Genomic DNA, 15,067 nt, shown 5'->3' on the forward strand with positions numbered 1-15,067 from the left:
ACCCCAGAGTGTCCCCCTCAGACCCTGACCCCAGAGTGTCTCCCTCAGACCCTGACCCCAGAGAATCCCCCTCAGACCCTGACCCCAGAATGTCCCCCTCAGACCCTGACCCCAGAGTGTCTCCCTCAGACCCTGACCCCAGAATGTCCCCCTCAGACCCTGACCCCAGAGTGTCTCCCTCAGACCCTGACCCCAGAGTGTCTCCCTCAGACCCTGACCCCAGAATGTCCCCCTCAGACCCTGACCCCAGAGTGTCCCCCTCAGACCCTGACCCCAGAGAATCCCCCTCAGACCCTGACCCCAGAATGTCCCCCTCAGACCCTGACCCCAGAGTGTCCCCCTCAGACCCTGACCCCAGAGTGTCCCCCTCAGACCCTGACCCCAGAGTGTCCCCCTCAGACCCTGACCCCAGAATGTCCCCCTCAGACCCTGACCCCAGAGTGTCCCCCTCAGACCCTGACCCCAGAATGTCCCCCTCAGACCCTGACCCCAGAGAATCCCCCTCAGATCCTGACCACAGAGTAACCCCTTCAGATCCTGACCCTAAAGTGTCCCCCTCAGACCCTGACCCCAGAGTGTCCCCCTCAGATCCTGACCCCAGAGTGTCCCCCTCAGACCCTGACCCCAGAGTGTCCCCCTCAGACCCTGACCCCAGAGTGTCCCCCTCAGACCCTGACCCCAGAGAATCCCCCTCAGACCCTGACCCCAGAATGTCCCCCTCAGACCCTGACCCCAGAGTGTCTCCCTCAGACCCTGACCCCAGAGAATCCCCCTCAGACCCTGACCCCAGAATGTCCCCCTCAGACCCTGACCCCAGAGTGTCTCCCTCAGACCCTGACCCCAGAATGTCCCCCTCAGACCCTGACCCCAGAGTGTCCCCCTCAGACCCTGACCCCAGAGAATCCCCCTCAGACCCTGACCCCAGAATGTCCCCCTCAGACCCTGACCCCAGAGTGTCCCCCTCAGACCCTGACCCCAGAGTGTCTCCCTCAGACCCTGACCCCAGAGTGTCCCCCTCAGACCCTGACCCCAGAGTGTCCCCCTCAGTCCCTGACCCCAGAATGTCCCCCTCAGATCCTGACCCCAGAGTAACCCCTTCAGATCCTGACCCTAAAGTGTCCCCCTCAGACCCTGACCCAAGAGTAACCCCCTCAGACCCTGACCCCAGAGTGTCTCCCTCAGACCCTGACCCCAGAGTGTCCCCCTCAGACCCTGACCCCAGAGTGTCCCCCTCAGACCCTGACCCCAGAGTGTCCCCCTCAGACCCTGACCCCAGAGTGTCCCCCTCAGACCCTGACCCCAGAGTGTCCCCCTCAGACCCTGACCCCAGAGAATCCCCCTCAGACCCTGACCCCAGAATGTCCCCCTCAGACCCTGACCCCAGAGTGTCTCCCTCAGACCCTGACCCCAGAATGTCCCCCTCAGACCCTGACCCCAGAATGTCCCCCTCAGACCCTGACCCCAGAGTGTCTCCCTCAGACCCTGACCCCAGAGAATCCCCCTCAGACCCTGACCCCAGAGTGTCCCCCTCAGACCCTGACCCTAGAGTGTCCCCCTCAGACCCTGACCCCAGAGTGTCCCCCTCAGACCCTGACCCCAGAGTGTCTCCCTCAGACCCTGACCCCAGAGTGTCCCCCTCAGACCCTGACCCCAGAGTGTCCCCCTCAGACCCTGACCCCAGAGTGTCTCCCTCAGACCCTGACCCCAGAGAATCCCCCTCAGACCCTGACCCCAGAATGTCCCCCTCAGATCCTGACCCCAGAGTGTCTCCCTCTGACCCTGACCCCAGAATGTCCCCCTCAGACCCTGACCCCAGAGTGTCCCCCTCAGACCCTGACCCCAGAGAATCCCCCTCAGACCCTGACCCCAGAGTGTCTCCCTCAGACCCTGACCCCAGAGTGTCTCCCTCAGACCCTGACCCCAGAATGTCCCCCTCAGACCCTGACCCCAGAGTGTCCCCCTCAGACCCTGACCCCAGAGAATCCCCCTCAGACCCTGACCCCAGAATGTCCCCCTCAGACCCTGACCCCAGAGTGTCCCCCTCAGACCCTGACCCCAGAGTGTCCCCCTCAGACCCTGACCCCAGAGTGTCCCCCTCAGACCCTGACCCCAGAATGTCCCCCTCAGACCCTGACCCCAGAGTGTCCCCCTCAGACCCTGACCCCAGAATGTCCCCCTCAGACCCTGACCCCAGAGAATCCCCCTCAGATCCTGACCCCAGAGTAACCCCTTCAGATCCTGACCCTAAAGTGTCCCCCTCAGACCCTGACCCCAGAGTGTCCCCCTCAGATCCTGACCCCAGAGTGTCCCCCTCAGACCCTGACCCCAGAGTGTCCCCCTCAGGCCCTGACCCCAGAGTGTCCCCCTCAGACCCTGACCCCAGAGTGTCCCCCTCAGACCCTGACCCCAGAGAATCCCCCTCAGACCCTGACCCCAGAATGTCCCCCTCAGACCCTGACCCCAGAGTGTCTCCCTCAGACCCTGACCCCAGAGTGTCCCCCTCAGACCCTGACCCCAGAATGTCCCCCTCAGACCCTGACCCCAGAGTGTCCCCCTCAGACCCTGACCCCAGAGAATCCCCCTCAGACCCTGACCCCAGAATGTCCCCCTCAGACCCTGACCCCAGAGTGTCCCCCTCAGACCCTGACCCCAGAGTGTCTCCCTCAGACCCTGACCCCAGAGTGTCCCCCTCAGACCCTGACCCCAGAGTGTCCCCCTCAGACCCTGACCCCAGAATGTCCCCCTCAGATCCTGACCCCAGAGTGTCCCCCTCAGACCCTGACCCAAGAGTAACCCCCTCAGACCCTGACCCCAGAGTGTCTCCCTCAGACCCTGACCCCAGAGTGTCCCCCTCAGACCCTGACCCCAGAGTGTCCCCCTCAGACCCTGACCCCAGAGTGTCCCCCTCAGACCCTGACCCCAGAGTGTCCCCCTCAGACCCTGACCCCAGAGTGTCCCCCTCAGACCCTGACCCCAGAGAATCCCCCTCAGACCCTGACCCCAGAATGTCCCCCTCAGACCCTGACCCCAGAGTGTCTCCCTCAGACCCTGACCCAAGAATGTCCCCCTCAGACCCTGACCCCAGAATGTCCCCCTCAGACCCTGACCCCAGAGTGTCTCCCTCAGACCCTGACCCCAGAGAATCCCCCTCAGACCCTGACCCCAGAGTGTCCCCCTCAGACCCTGACCCTAGAGTGTCCCCCTCAGACCCTGACCCCAGAGTGTCCCCCTCAGACCCTGACCCCAGAGTGTCTCCCTCAGACCCTGACCCCAGAGTGTCCCCCTCAGACCCTGACCCCAGAGTGTCCCCCTCAGACCCTGACCCCAGAGAATCCCCCTCAGACCCTGACCCCAGAATGTCCCCCTCAGACCCTGACCCCAGAGTGTCCCCCTCAGACCCTGACCCCAGAGTGTCTCCCTCAGACCCTGACCCCAGAGTGTCCCCCTCAGACCCTGACCCCAGAGTGTCCCCCTCAGACCCTGACCCCAGAATGTCCCCCTCAGACCCTGACCCCAGAGAATCCCCCTCAGACCCTGACCCCAGAATGTCCCCCTCAGACCCTGACCCCAGAGTGTCTCCCTCAGACCCTGACCCCAGAATGTCCCCCTCAGACCCTGACCCCAAAGTGTCTCCCTCAGACCCTGACCCCAGAGAATCCCCCTCAGACCCTGACCCCAGAATGTCCCCCTCAGACCCTGACCCCAGTGTCCCCCTCAGACCCTGACCCCAGAGTGTCCCCCTCAGACCCTGACCCCAGAGTGTCCCCCTCAGACCCTGACCCCAGAATGTCCCCCTCAGACCCTGACCCCAGAGTGTCCCCCTCAGACCCTGACCCCAGAGAATCCCCCTCAGACCCTGACCCCAGAGTGTCCCCCTCAGACCCTGACCCCAGAATGTCCCCCTCAGACCCTGACCCCAGAGTGTCCCCCTCAGACCCTGACCCCAGAATGTCCCCCTCAGACCCTGACCCCAGAGTGTCCCCCTCAGACCCTGACCCCAGAATGTCCCCCTCAGACCCTGACCCCAGAGTGTCCCCCTCAGACCCTGACCCGTGAGTCCCCCTCAGACCCTGACCCGTGAGTCCCCCTCAGACCCTGACCCGTGAGTCCCCCTCAGACCCTGACCCCAGAGTGTCCCCCTCAGACCCTGACCCGTGAGTCCCCCTCAGACCCTGACCCGTGAGTCCCCCTCAGACCTTGACCCCTGTGAGTCCCCCTCAGACCCTGACCCCTGTGAGTCCCCCTCAGACCCTGACCCCAGAGTGTCCCCCTCAGACCCTGACCCCAGAGTGTCCCCCTCAGACCCTGACCCCAGAGTGTCCCCCTCAGACCCTGACCCCAGAGTGTCCCCCTCAGACCCTGACCCGTGAGTCCCCCTCAGACCCTGACCCGTGAGTCCCCCTCAGACCTTGACCCCTGTGAGTCCCCCTCAGACCCTGACCCCTGTGAGTCCCCCTCAGACCCTGACCCCAGAGTGTCCCCCTCAGACCCTGACCCCAGAGTGTCCCCCTCAGACCCTGACCCCAGAGTGTCCCCCTCAGACCCTGACCCGTGAGTCCCCCTCAGACCCTGACCCGTGAGTCCCCCTCAGACCCTGACCCGTGAGTCCCCCTCAGACCCTGACCCGTGAGTCCCCCTCAGACCCTGACCCCTGTGAGTCCCCCCTGACCCTCACCGTGGTGAGTCGATGCCACTGTCTCCGGTAATGCTGTGGTTCTCCATTGTCTCCAGGTGACCGTGGTCCTCTCGTCGTGCCTGTGTTAATGCAGCATTGTGCGAGTGGTGAAGAAATCCCAGGTTTCGCTCCAAGTTTCTCATCAGTTCCACTTTCATTTCTTGATGCACGGCCCAGGCCTCCTGACCAGCTGGATTCCTGCTGCCTTCACTGCTCGGGTCTCGGAGAGAGTCCAGGTCAGAGTCACCATCCATTGTGTTACAGTAATCGAATATACTGCTCGCCAATAGGACTGGTGCTTCTCTGCACCCCCCCGGGTGCCCCTCCTCCTCCTCCTCCACATGTTCATACACCAGCTGCGACGTTGGCCGGTGTCTGTGCAGATGTGTGTACGGCTCGTTCCCATACCAGGACTTCGACTGCCCCGGGCTGCTGCTATTCCCTTCTGACCAGCCGGCCATTTGCTTCTCACCAAAATCGGTGTTTGAAGCTCGCTGTTCCTCTAGGAGAATCTTCGTTAAAACCCAGCTCTCATTGGACAACCCGGCTGGCACCCCTTCAATGCCAGGGCGATGCCAATCTGGGTCATCGGCACAGCCATGGCCAGAGAGGGGTGTGGACAGCTGGCTGCACTGTGTGATCTCAGCATCATCGTTGAGGTAAAGTGAGCTGCCAGCATCATCCTCATCCAGCTCCCTTTGGTACAGGGTCTGATCGTCATCAGTAAAGGTCTCACTCTGTACCCCATCAGTAAAGGTCTCACTCTGTACCCCACCAGTAAAGGTCTCTCTCTGTACCCCCTCAGTAAAGGTCTCTCTCTGTACCCTCTCAGTAAAGGTCTCTCTCTGTACCCCCTCAGTCTCTGGCTCGTTGGCTTGCTCTTGGGGCATTAGCTGTGTGCTGGATCGATGAGGCTGGTTTGGGAGTCTCTCTGCACTCTCAGGTTTTACTGTTGTAGGGACGGCAGCGATCTGACCCTGTTTGGGAGCTTGGTCCTGCCAGGATTGTGGGAGGGGACCATTCCCACATTTGTGGCTCACCTCCTGCCTCAGCACATGGGCACGTTGGGTCCTCTCCCGCTCCTGGCGAACTCTTTCTGCAGACTGGATAGAAGGGTGCATGTGGTTTGAAGTGTGGTCACCTGCGGGTGAGACGGGTATCTGGCTCTTGCTCGGGTGATGCTGGGCTTGGCTGCCAGTCGGGAGTATGTGGGTCGTGTAACTCACCCGGTGTCTGTGCTCCATCCTAATGGCACGACTCTCTGAATGACCCACCGAATCCTCCTGGCCTGGCCTGAGATAGTGACTTGGAGAAGTTACAGGATTGGGTTGGATCTTCTCCAGGTGGCTCTCCCCCATCGAGTGAGCACCATCTGCCCTGGGGGAGTCCAGGGACTCTGACCTCCGACCCACCCTACCTCCCGCCTCAGACCTCGCGCTCTTGCACCTGGTGTTTTGAGAACGACGGTGTTTGACTGAGGGAGCCTCTCGGGAAGGCACCACGGAGAAAGGATTCTCGATTCTCTTCTTGTAGACATGTTTGGTTGGGGTGCCACTCCTGCAGGGCTGGGTCTTCAGCCCCCCCGACAGCTGCTGCTCTTCATCACTCGTTGTGGGCTTGACCACCTCCTTCGCCCTTGGACGACCCCCAGGCCTGGGCACACCCTCACTGGCCTGCACTGACACCCTGCGCTTCAGCCTCTGCTTCTCCCTGCCCGACCGGGCTCTCCGCTGGTGCTGTGGTCTAGCTGGCACCTTTTGGGGGCCGACTTTGGATCGATGCCTCTGTTTGCTGGCCAGCCGCTCTGTCGAGGTGCTGTGACACTGGGTGGTCTTCTCTTTGCTCAGTTTCTTCATCAGCAGGGTGTGTCGGACCAGATTGTCCACAGTGAGCCCGGGGTTGATGCGTTTGATGAGTTGGTGCTCCACGTCGCGGGGAATGTTCCCCGAGCTCGCCTCGTCACGAACAGGCCACTCCTCTGGGGGGAACTGGGCCGAGAAGGTCCCGTACACTCTCTTGGGGTTCTCTTTCTTTGTGTTGCGTCGGAATAGGCTGAGGCCGAACCTTCGGATGGGATTTTCCTTCTCTTTCACCTTGCTCAGCTCACTCTCCTGGTGTCCAATCGATGCGGAGATGGCCCGGTGTTGAACTGATGGCCTAGGCTCCCTGCAGCTCCCCTGGCCTAGGCCACCCGGCTCGCTGGGAAGCCACTGGCCTGGCTGCTGCTCCGTCTCTTGCTGGCTGAAGCAGCGACAGGACTTGCAGTGAGCAGCCCCAGGGGGCCCCTTCTCATTCTCTGGGTCCTCACAGCTCTCCACACTCACCAGGTATGTGACGTGAGGCAGCGAGGGGGGCCGGTCCTCAGGCGAGACCCAGGGGTGGCTCTCCTTCACCATGTTGCCAGTAATGAAGTACGTGTGTGGGGTGACAATGAAATACCCTTCTCCGGTGTGATAAATCTTCCTGTCCTGAATCAGTGAGCCCAGGGCGCTGTGGAGGATTTCCTGGGAGGGCGTTGCTATACCTAAAATATGAAGAACAAGTTTTTACAACAATTGGCGTTTTAAACCTAAATGAACTTTTCGGGTAGGAAGTGGAATTCCCAACAGGAGGCAGAGAGGGGATGGGAGGTAGGGGGAAGAACCTGGGTTGGGGGGGGACCAGGAGAGGGGAACTGGGAGGGGGAGGGGGAGAAACCGAGAGGGGGGGAGGGAAACCGGGAAGTGGGCATAGGGGAGAACCTGGAAAGGGGGGGAAACCGGGAAGGAGGGCGGGGAGGGCCTGCACAGGGGACCAGCTACTAAATGCGACTTTGATGTACCTCGAACAGTTAAATTAGAGACCGAATCCTGTGCCGTAAAGTTACCTGGATAGCACTTTACCAAATACTCCATCAGGGCCTCCTGGGTCACGAGTATGTGACTCACATTCATCTCAGAGATAACACAGCAAAGCACTTCTGCCAGGGGAACGAACTGGGACTGAGCAATGGGCGTCATTGGTATTGGAGACACATCACCTGCAACACAACACACAAGGTTAATATTCAGTGTGGCTCATTTTAGCTGCATTTATTTATATAATGACAATTTTCTCCCTTCCTCCCCTCTCCTGAAGGAACTGATTCTTACTAGATACAGTTTCAAGCTTACCACCAGCCCCCACATCCTTCACCCAATGGGCCAATCTTCATTTGCGAGCCCAGACATTAACAGTGGTCTGGGCTCGCAAAGTGACAGTGAACTATTTAACCACAGGAGGCATCAAAACAGACTGTGATCTCACCTGATGGACATGCACCTGCATTTTCCAGCAGGGACTGGCTGGACAGTGATCAGCAATAGGAATCTCGGCTGATTTCTCCCCTCCCCAGCCCTAGCTCATCATACTGCTGGTCATGATTGGGAACTGAATATTCCAGGTTATAAGGTCTTTAGGAAGGATAGGGAATATGGAAGAGGAGGAGGGGTAGCCTTATTGATTAAAGATACTATTACAACAATAGTAAGAGAGGATACAGGTAAGGGAAAGCAATCAGTGGAGTCACTATGGTTAGAATTGGGGAATATGAGAGAACTTAAAACTGTAATGGGAGTTGTCTACAGGCCTCCTGACAGCAGCAATGAAGTGGCAGAGTGTATTAATTCAGAGATTAGAGAGGCTTGTAGCAAAAGCAGAGTTGTTTTAATGGGAGACTTTAATTTTCATATAGATTGGGAAGAGCAGAGTAGCTCAAGTCAGAAAGGTAGTGAATTTCTTGAGTGCATTCAAGCTAGTTTTAAGAACATAAGAAATAGGAGCAGGATTAGGCCATTCGGCCCCTCGAGCCTGCTGCACCTTCAATCAGATCATGGCTGATCTTCGACCTCAACTCCACTTTCCTGCCCAATCCCCATATTCCTTGATTCCCCTAGTGTCCAAAAATCTATCGATCTCAGTCTTGAATATATTCAATGTCTCAGTATCCACAGCCCTCTGGGGTAGAGAATTCCAAAGATTCACAACCCTCTGAGTGAAGAAATTCCTCCTCATCTCAGTCTTAAATGGCAGACTCCTTATCCTGAGACTGCGTCCCCTAGTCTAGACTCTCTCATCAGGGGAAACAGTCTCTCAGCATCTACCCTGTCAAACCCTCTCATAATCTTATATGTTTCAATGAGATCACCTCTCATTCTTCTAAAGTCCAGAGAGTATAGGCCCATTCTACTCAATCTCTCCTCATAGGACAACCCTCTCATCCCAGGAATCAATCTAGTGAACCTTCGTTGCACCACCTCTTAGGTAAGGAGACCAAAACTGTACACAGTACTCCAGGTGAGGTCTCACCAAAGCCCTGTACAATTGCAGTAAGACTTCCTTACTCTTGTATTCCAACCTCCTTGCAATAAAGGCCAACATACCATTTGCTTTCCTAATTGCTTGCTGTATCTGCATGTTAACTTTCTATGTTTTGTGTACAAGGACACCCAAATCCTCTGAACACCAACATTTAATAGTTTCTCACCATTTAAAAAATATTCTGTTTTCTATTCTTCCTACCAAAGTGAATAACCTCACATCTCCCCACATTATACTCCTTCTGCCACCTTCTTGCCCACTCACTTAAACTGTCTATATCCCTTTGCAGATTCTTGGCGTCCTCCTCACAGATTACTTTCCCACCTAGCTTTGTATCGTCAACAAACTTGGATACATTACACTCGGTCCCTTCATCTAAGTCATTAATACAGATTGTAAATAGCTGAGGCCCAAGCACTGATCCTTGTGACACCCCACTAGTTACAGCCTGACAACCTGAGAATGACCCGTTTATTCCTACCCTTTTCACAAGGTCTCACATGGCAGACTGGTCAAAAAAGTACAAGCCCGTGGGATCCAAGGGAAAGTGGCAAGTTGGATCCAAAATTGGCTCAGTGGCAGGAAGCAAAGGGTAATGGTCGACAAGTGTTTTTGTGACTGGAAGGCTGTTTCCAGTGGGGTTCCGCAAGGCTCAGTACTGGGTCCCTTGCTTTTTGCGGTATATATTAATGATTTGGACTTGAATGTGGGGGATTTGATCAAGAAGTTTGCAGATGATACAAAAATTGGCCGTGTGGTTGATAGTGAGGAGGAAAGCTGTAGACTGCAGGAAGATATCAATGGACTGGTCAGGTGGGCAGAAAAGTAGCAAATGGAATACAATCCGGAGAAGTGTGAGGTAATGCATTTGGGGATGGCAAACAAGGCAAGGGAATACACAATAAATGGGAGGGTACTGAGAGGTGTAGAGGAACAAATGGACCTTGGAGTGCATGTCCACAGATCCCTGAAGGTAGCAGGACAGGTAGATAAGGTGGTTAAAAAGGCATACGGGATACTTTCCTTTATTAGCCGAGGCAAAGAATATAAGAGCAGGGAGGTTATGCTGGAACTGTATAAAACACTAGTTAGGCCACAGCTTGAGTACTGCGTACAGTTCTGATCACATTACAGGAAAGATGTGATTGCACTAGAGAGGGTACAGAGGAGATTTACGAGGATGTTGCCAGGGCTGGAGAATTTTAGCTATGAGGAAAGATTGGATAGGCTGGGGTTGTTCTCTTTGGAACAAAGGTGGCCGAGGGGAGATTTAATTGAGGTGGACAAAATTATGACGGGACTAGATAGAGTGGATAGGAAGGACCTATTTCCCTTAGCAGAGAGGTTAATAACCAGGGGCATAGATTTAAAATAATTGGTAGAAGGATTAGAGGGGAGCTGAGGAGAATTTTTTTCACCCAGAGGGTGGTGGGGGTCTGGAGCTCACTGCCTGAAAGGGTGGTAGAGGCAGAAACCCTCAACTCATTTAAAAAGTTCTTGAATGTGCACCTGAAGTGCTGTAACCTACAGGGCTACGGACCAAGAGCTGGGAAGTGGGATTAAGCTGGATAGCTCTTTTTCGGCTGGCACAGACACGATGGGCCAAATGGCCTCCTTCTGTGCCGTAACTGTCTATGATTCTATGATTCTACACCCTATGTTTTCTTTCTTTAACTAATCCTCAATCCATGCTAATGGTCCCAACACCATGAGCCCATATCTTGTGTAACAATCTCTTGTGTGGCACCTTATCGAATGCCTTTTGAAAATCCAAATATACGACATCCACTGGTTCCCCTTTATCTACCCTGCTAGTTACATCCTCAAAAAACTCTAATAAATTTGTCAAACACAATCTCCTTTTCATAAAATCGACTCTGCCTAATCATATTATGATTTTCTAAGTGCCCCATTACTATGTCCTTAATAATAGATTCCAGCATTTTCCCAACTACTGATGTCAGGCTAACTGGCCTGTAGTTCCCTGTTTTCTCTCTCCCTCCTTTCTTGAATAGCGGGGTTACATTTGCTACTTTCCAATCCACTGGAACCGTTCTAGAATCTAGGGAATTTTGGAAGGTCAAAATCAATGCATCCACTGTAGCCAGCTCTCTGCAGCCAGCTCTAAAACCCTCGGATGTAGACCATCAGGTCCAGGGGATTTGTCGGCATTTAGTCCCATTAATTTTTTCAAATCTTTTTCTTTTCTAATCTTAATTACTGTAAGTTCCTCCCTCTCATTAGACCCTTGTTTCCCCACTATTTCCGGTATGTTTTTTGTATCTTCCACTGTGAAGACCGATATAAAATATCTGTTTAACGTCTCTGCCATTTCCTTATTCCCCATTATAATTTCTCCTGTCTCTGCCTCTAAGGGACCCACGTTTACTTTTGCTACTCTCTTCCTTTTAATATACTTGTCGAAGCTTTTACAATCTGTTTTTATATTTCTTGCCAGTTTACTCTCAAATTCAATTTTTCCCCTCTTTATCAATTTTTTGGTCTTCCTTTGCTGATTTCTAAAACCCTCCCAATCCTCAGGCTTACTACTTTTTTTGGCAACATTGTAAGCCTCTTCTTTTAATCTAATACTATCCTTAACTTCTCTAGTGAGCCATGGTCGGATCACCTTTCCTGTGGAGCTTTTATTCCTCAAAGGAATGTATATTCGCTGGGAATTATGAATTATTTCTTTAAATGTTCGCCATTGCTTATCTACTGTCATATCTTTTAATCCAATTTCCCAATTCACTTCAGCCAACTCGCCCTCATACCTACATAATTGGCCTTGTTTAAATTTAAGACCCTAGGTTCGGACTTAACTACATCACTCTCAAACTCAGTATGAAATTCTATCATATTACGATCACTCTTCCCCAGAGGATCCTTTATTATAAGATTACTAATTCATTCTGTCTCATTACACAATACTAGATCTACAATAGCCTGGTCCCTAGTTGGTTCCTCGACATATTGCTCTGGAAAACTGTCTCGAATGCATTCCATGAACTTGTCCTCCAAACTACTTTTGCCAATTTGGTTTGCCCAGTCTATATGAAGATTAAAGTCCCCCACGATTATTTTCTGGAGCAATATGTTATAGAACTAACAAGAGGGCAGGCCATACTATATTTAGTAATGAGTAATGAGCCAGACTTAGTTAATAATCTAACAATAAGAGATCGTTTATCTAACAGTGATTTGATCAAATTCAATGTCAAGTTTGAAATGGAGAAACGTAATACAGTTACTAAGATTCTGGATTTTGGAACGGCTAACTTTAATGGGTTGAGACAGAGACTGACAACAGCAAACTGGTCAAAACTGTAAATGGGTAAAAATACAGATGAACAGTGGAAGGTGATCATAAAAGAATTTGGCTGAATAAAGGACCAGTATATACTCCTAAGGGACAAGAGCTCTACTTACCAAATAAAACAGCCATAGTCGACAAAAGAGGGGAGAGATAACATAAAACGAAAGGAAAGAGCAATAGTGTAGATCCAGGGGACTGGGAGAGGTATAAACAACAGCAAAGGAAGACAAAAAAATAGTAAGAGTTGCAAAAAGGGAATACGAAAAGAAACTTGGGAGGGATATAAGATTAACACAAAGAAGTTTTTACAATTATATTAAAAGGAAAAGGGTAGCCAAGGGTAATGTGGGCCCTTTAGGAACAGATACGGGTAATAAATGAAAATAAGGAATGGCGGACTTGTTGAATAATTACTGTGTGTCGGTCTTCACAGTAGAGGAAGAGGATAATATACCCGACATTCCAGGGAAACTAATAATGAATCAAGGACTGGAACTCACTAAAGTTAACGTAAGCAAGAACATTATGAGAAAAAATAATGGCACGAAAGACTGACAAATCCCCAGGACCCGATGGTTTCTACCCCAGGGTTGTAAAGGAAGTCGGTGAGGAAATTGGAGATGCTTTAGTCATAATCTTCCAAACTATTCTCTCGATTCAGGAATTGTCCCTTTAGATTGGAAAAGTGCAAATATAACTCCACTATTTAAGAAAGGTGAGAGAGAGAAACCAGGTCATTACAGAACTGTTAGTCTAACAGCCGCTGTGGGGAGGTTATTGGAGGAATTTGAGCTGATTAGAGAGAGCCAACAGGGATTTGTAACGGGTAGGTCATGTCTAATGAACCTTATTGAATATTTTGAGGAAGTAACTAAAGTAGTAGAGAGGGGAATGTCTATGGATGTAGTTTATATGGAATTCCAGAAGGTATTCGATAAGGCTCCACATAAGAGACTGTTAGCCAAATTAAAGCTCATGGAATTGAAGGCAAATTATTGACCTGGTTAGGAGATTGGTTAGGCAGTGGAAGACAGAGAGTAGGGAGAATGGGTATGTACTCGAAATGGAAGGAAGTGAGGAGAGACTAGAGTCAGGGGTAAATTTTTTGAGCCTATGCTGGCAGCAAGTTACCTTGTGCTGCTGCAGACTTGGCACTTTAGGCTACTGCATACAAGCTCTCCTGTTTCAGCAATGGTGAAGGAAAGCTTCAAGTCAGGCCAATATTAACTTAAATTTTAGGTTACTGATTTTCAGTATAAACATCTTGCATTTAGATAACGCCTCTAATGTAGAAAACACCAAGGTGTTTTACGGGGCTGAGGGAGAAAAATAAACACGATCAAGTGATGGCCACGAGGCCGTGGTGGGAGGCTTCAGAGAGGGGACCGAACGCTTGGTCCAGGAGAAGAGTTTCAGCTTTTTGAAGGTGGAGCGAGATGTTGGGAGGTGCTGGAACTCGAGAGTGGGGCCAAGACATCTGAAGACTCTGCCATCACTGGTGGGGGCGCAGGGAGAGGGGGATGCTCAGGAAGGCAGAGTCAGAGGACCGAAGAGTACAGGAGGGAACAGAAGTTCAGAGGAGGTTTCAGAGACAGGGAGGTGCAAGGCCGCTGGAGGGATTGGGAGTCAAAGACAAAGGCCCCGGTTTTAGAATGAAGTAACTGGAGGCGGGGGGGGCTCTGAAAATCGGGGAAATCCCCAGCGGGTTCAAAGCCCGGCTCCAACCCGCAGACTTCCGGGTTCCCCACTGACGTGACTGGGTGTGCGCACGCCTCCCGAATGCGAATGTCCCACCGGCAATTAAAGCCGGCGGGATGATATTTAAGAGAGTTATTTAGATACTTGAAGTACTTAATTTTGTGCACAATGAGGCAGGGGTCCGATTTTCAAACATCCTCAGCGTGTTTCCCGTGCTGTGAGAAACATTCCATGTTGTGGGAGACATGTTTCAGGCAGCAGGACATTCAAATGCTTGTTTGACAGATGGGGATAAAATTAAAATGGGGATAAAATAAAAGTGAGTTATTGCAGCAGGGCACTCAGTTCTCTCAAACAAACTTTTGGCTGGGAGATCTTTGTGTTCTCTTAGTTTCCACTCAGAATGCTTTACACGTATATACCTACTTTTTAGACCCCCTCAAACTGACACCATCAGGATGGGGGGGCACCATGGCTGCATTCACCACTACATCTGAGGACGAGCAACATCACCAGCCTCGCCAGGCACTACAACCACCTCCACCATGTGGAGCTCCACAACACAGTGCTGCGCCATAGGCACCTGCACAAGAGCACAGAGGGCAACAACAGAGAGAGCAGCGTCGCAGGAGGCACTACCCTCGCCACAGGGTCTACAGACTAAGGCTCAGCTTCCTGGACCTCTCTGAGGAGCAGTGCATACAGAGGCTCAGAGTCAGTCGCCAGGTAGTCGCAGACATCTGCAGCCTCCTTCATGCCGAGCTGCTCCCGGCTGGGCCGAGCAGCATATCTTTACCTGTCGCAGTTAAAGTCACCACTGCCCTCAACTTCTTCACCTCCGGATCATTCCAGGGTGCCACTGGGGACATCGCCGGGGTCTCTCAGTCGTCTGCACACAAGTGCATAAGGCAGGTCACCGACGGCTTGTTTCACAGGGCCTCACAATACGTCAACTTCCCCATTGATGACCTCAGCCAGACGGAGAGGGCAGTGGGATTCCACGCTGTGACTGGCTTCCCACAGGTGCAGGGTGTAATCGA

At 52.8% G+C, this 15,067-nt stretch overlaps 1 protein-coding gene across 2 annotated transcripts in view; it reads right to left on the minus strand.

Moving 5' to 3' along the window:
- Nucleotides 1-7,689, minus strand: part of stox1 (storkhead box 1) — a 33,196-nt gene extending 25,507 nt beyond the window's left edge. For both annotated transcript variants that reach the window (XM_068002652.1, XM_068002651.1), the window contains exons 1-2: nt 7,542-7,689; nt 4,676-7,199 (exon numbers count right to left, since the gene is read on the minus strand). In XM_068002652.1, the coding sequence (XP_067858753.1) occupies nt 4,676-7,199; nt 7,542-7,674 (2,657 nt within the window). In that variant the 5' untranslated portion in view covers nt 7,675-7,689. The remainder of the gene's footprint in view (nt 1-4,675; nt 7,200-7,541) is intronic.
- Nucleotides 7,690-15,067: the final 7,378 nt, after the last annotated feature.

Source organism: Heptranchias perlo, chromosome 21, assembly GCF_035084215.1.
Source record: "Heptranchias perlo isolate sHepPer1 chromosome 21, sHepPer1.hap1, whole genome shotgun sequence".
NCBI classification, from domain to species: domain Eukaryota; kingdom Metazoa; phylum Chordata; class Chondrichthyes; order Hexanchiformes; family Hexanchidae; genus Heptranchias; species Heptranchias perlo.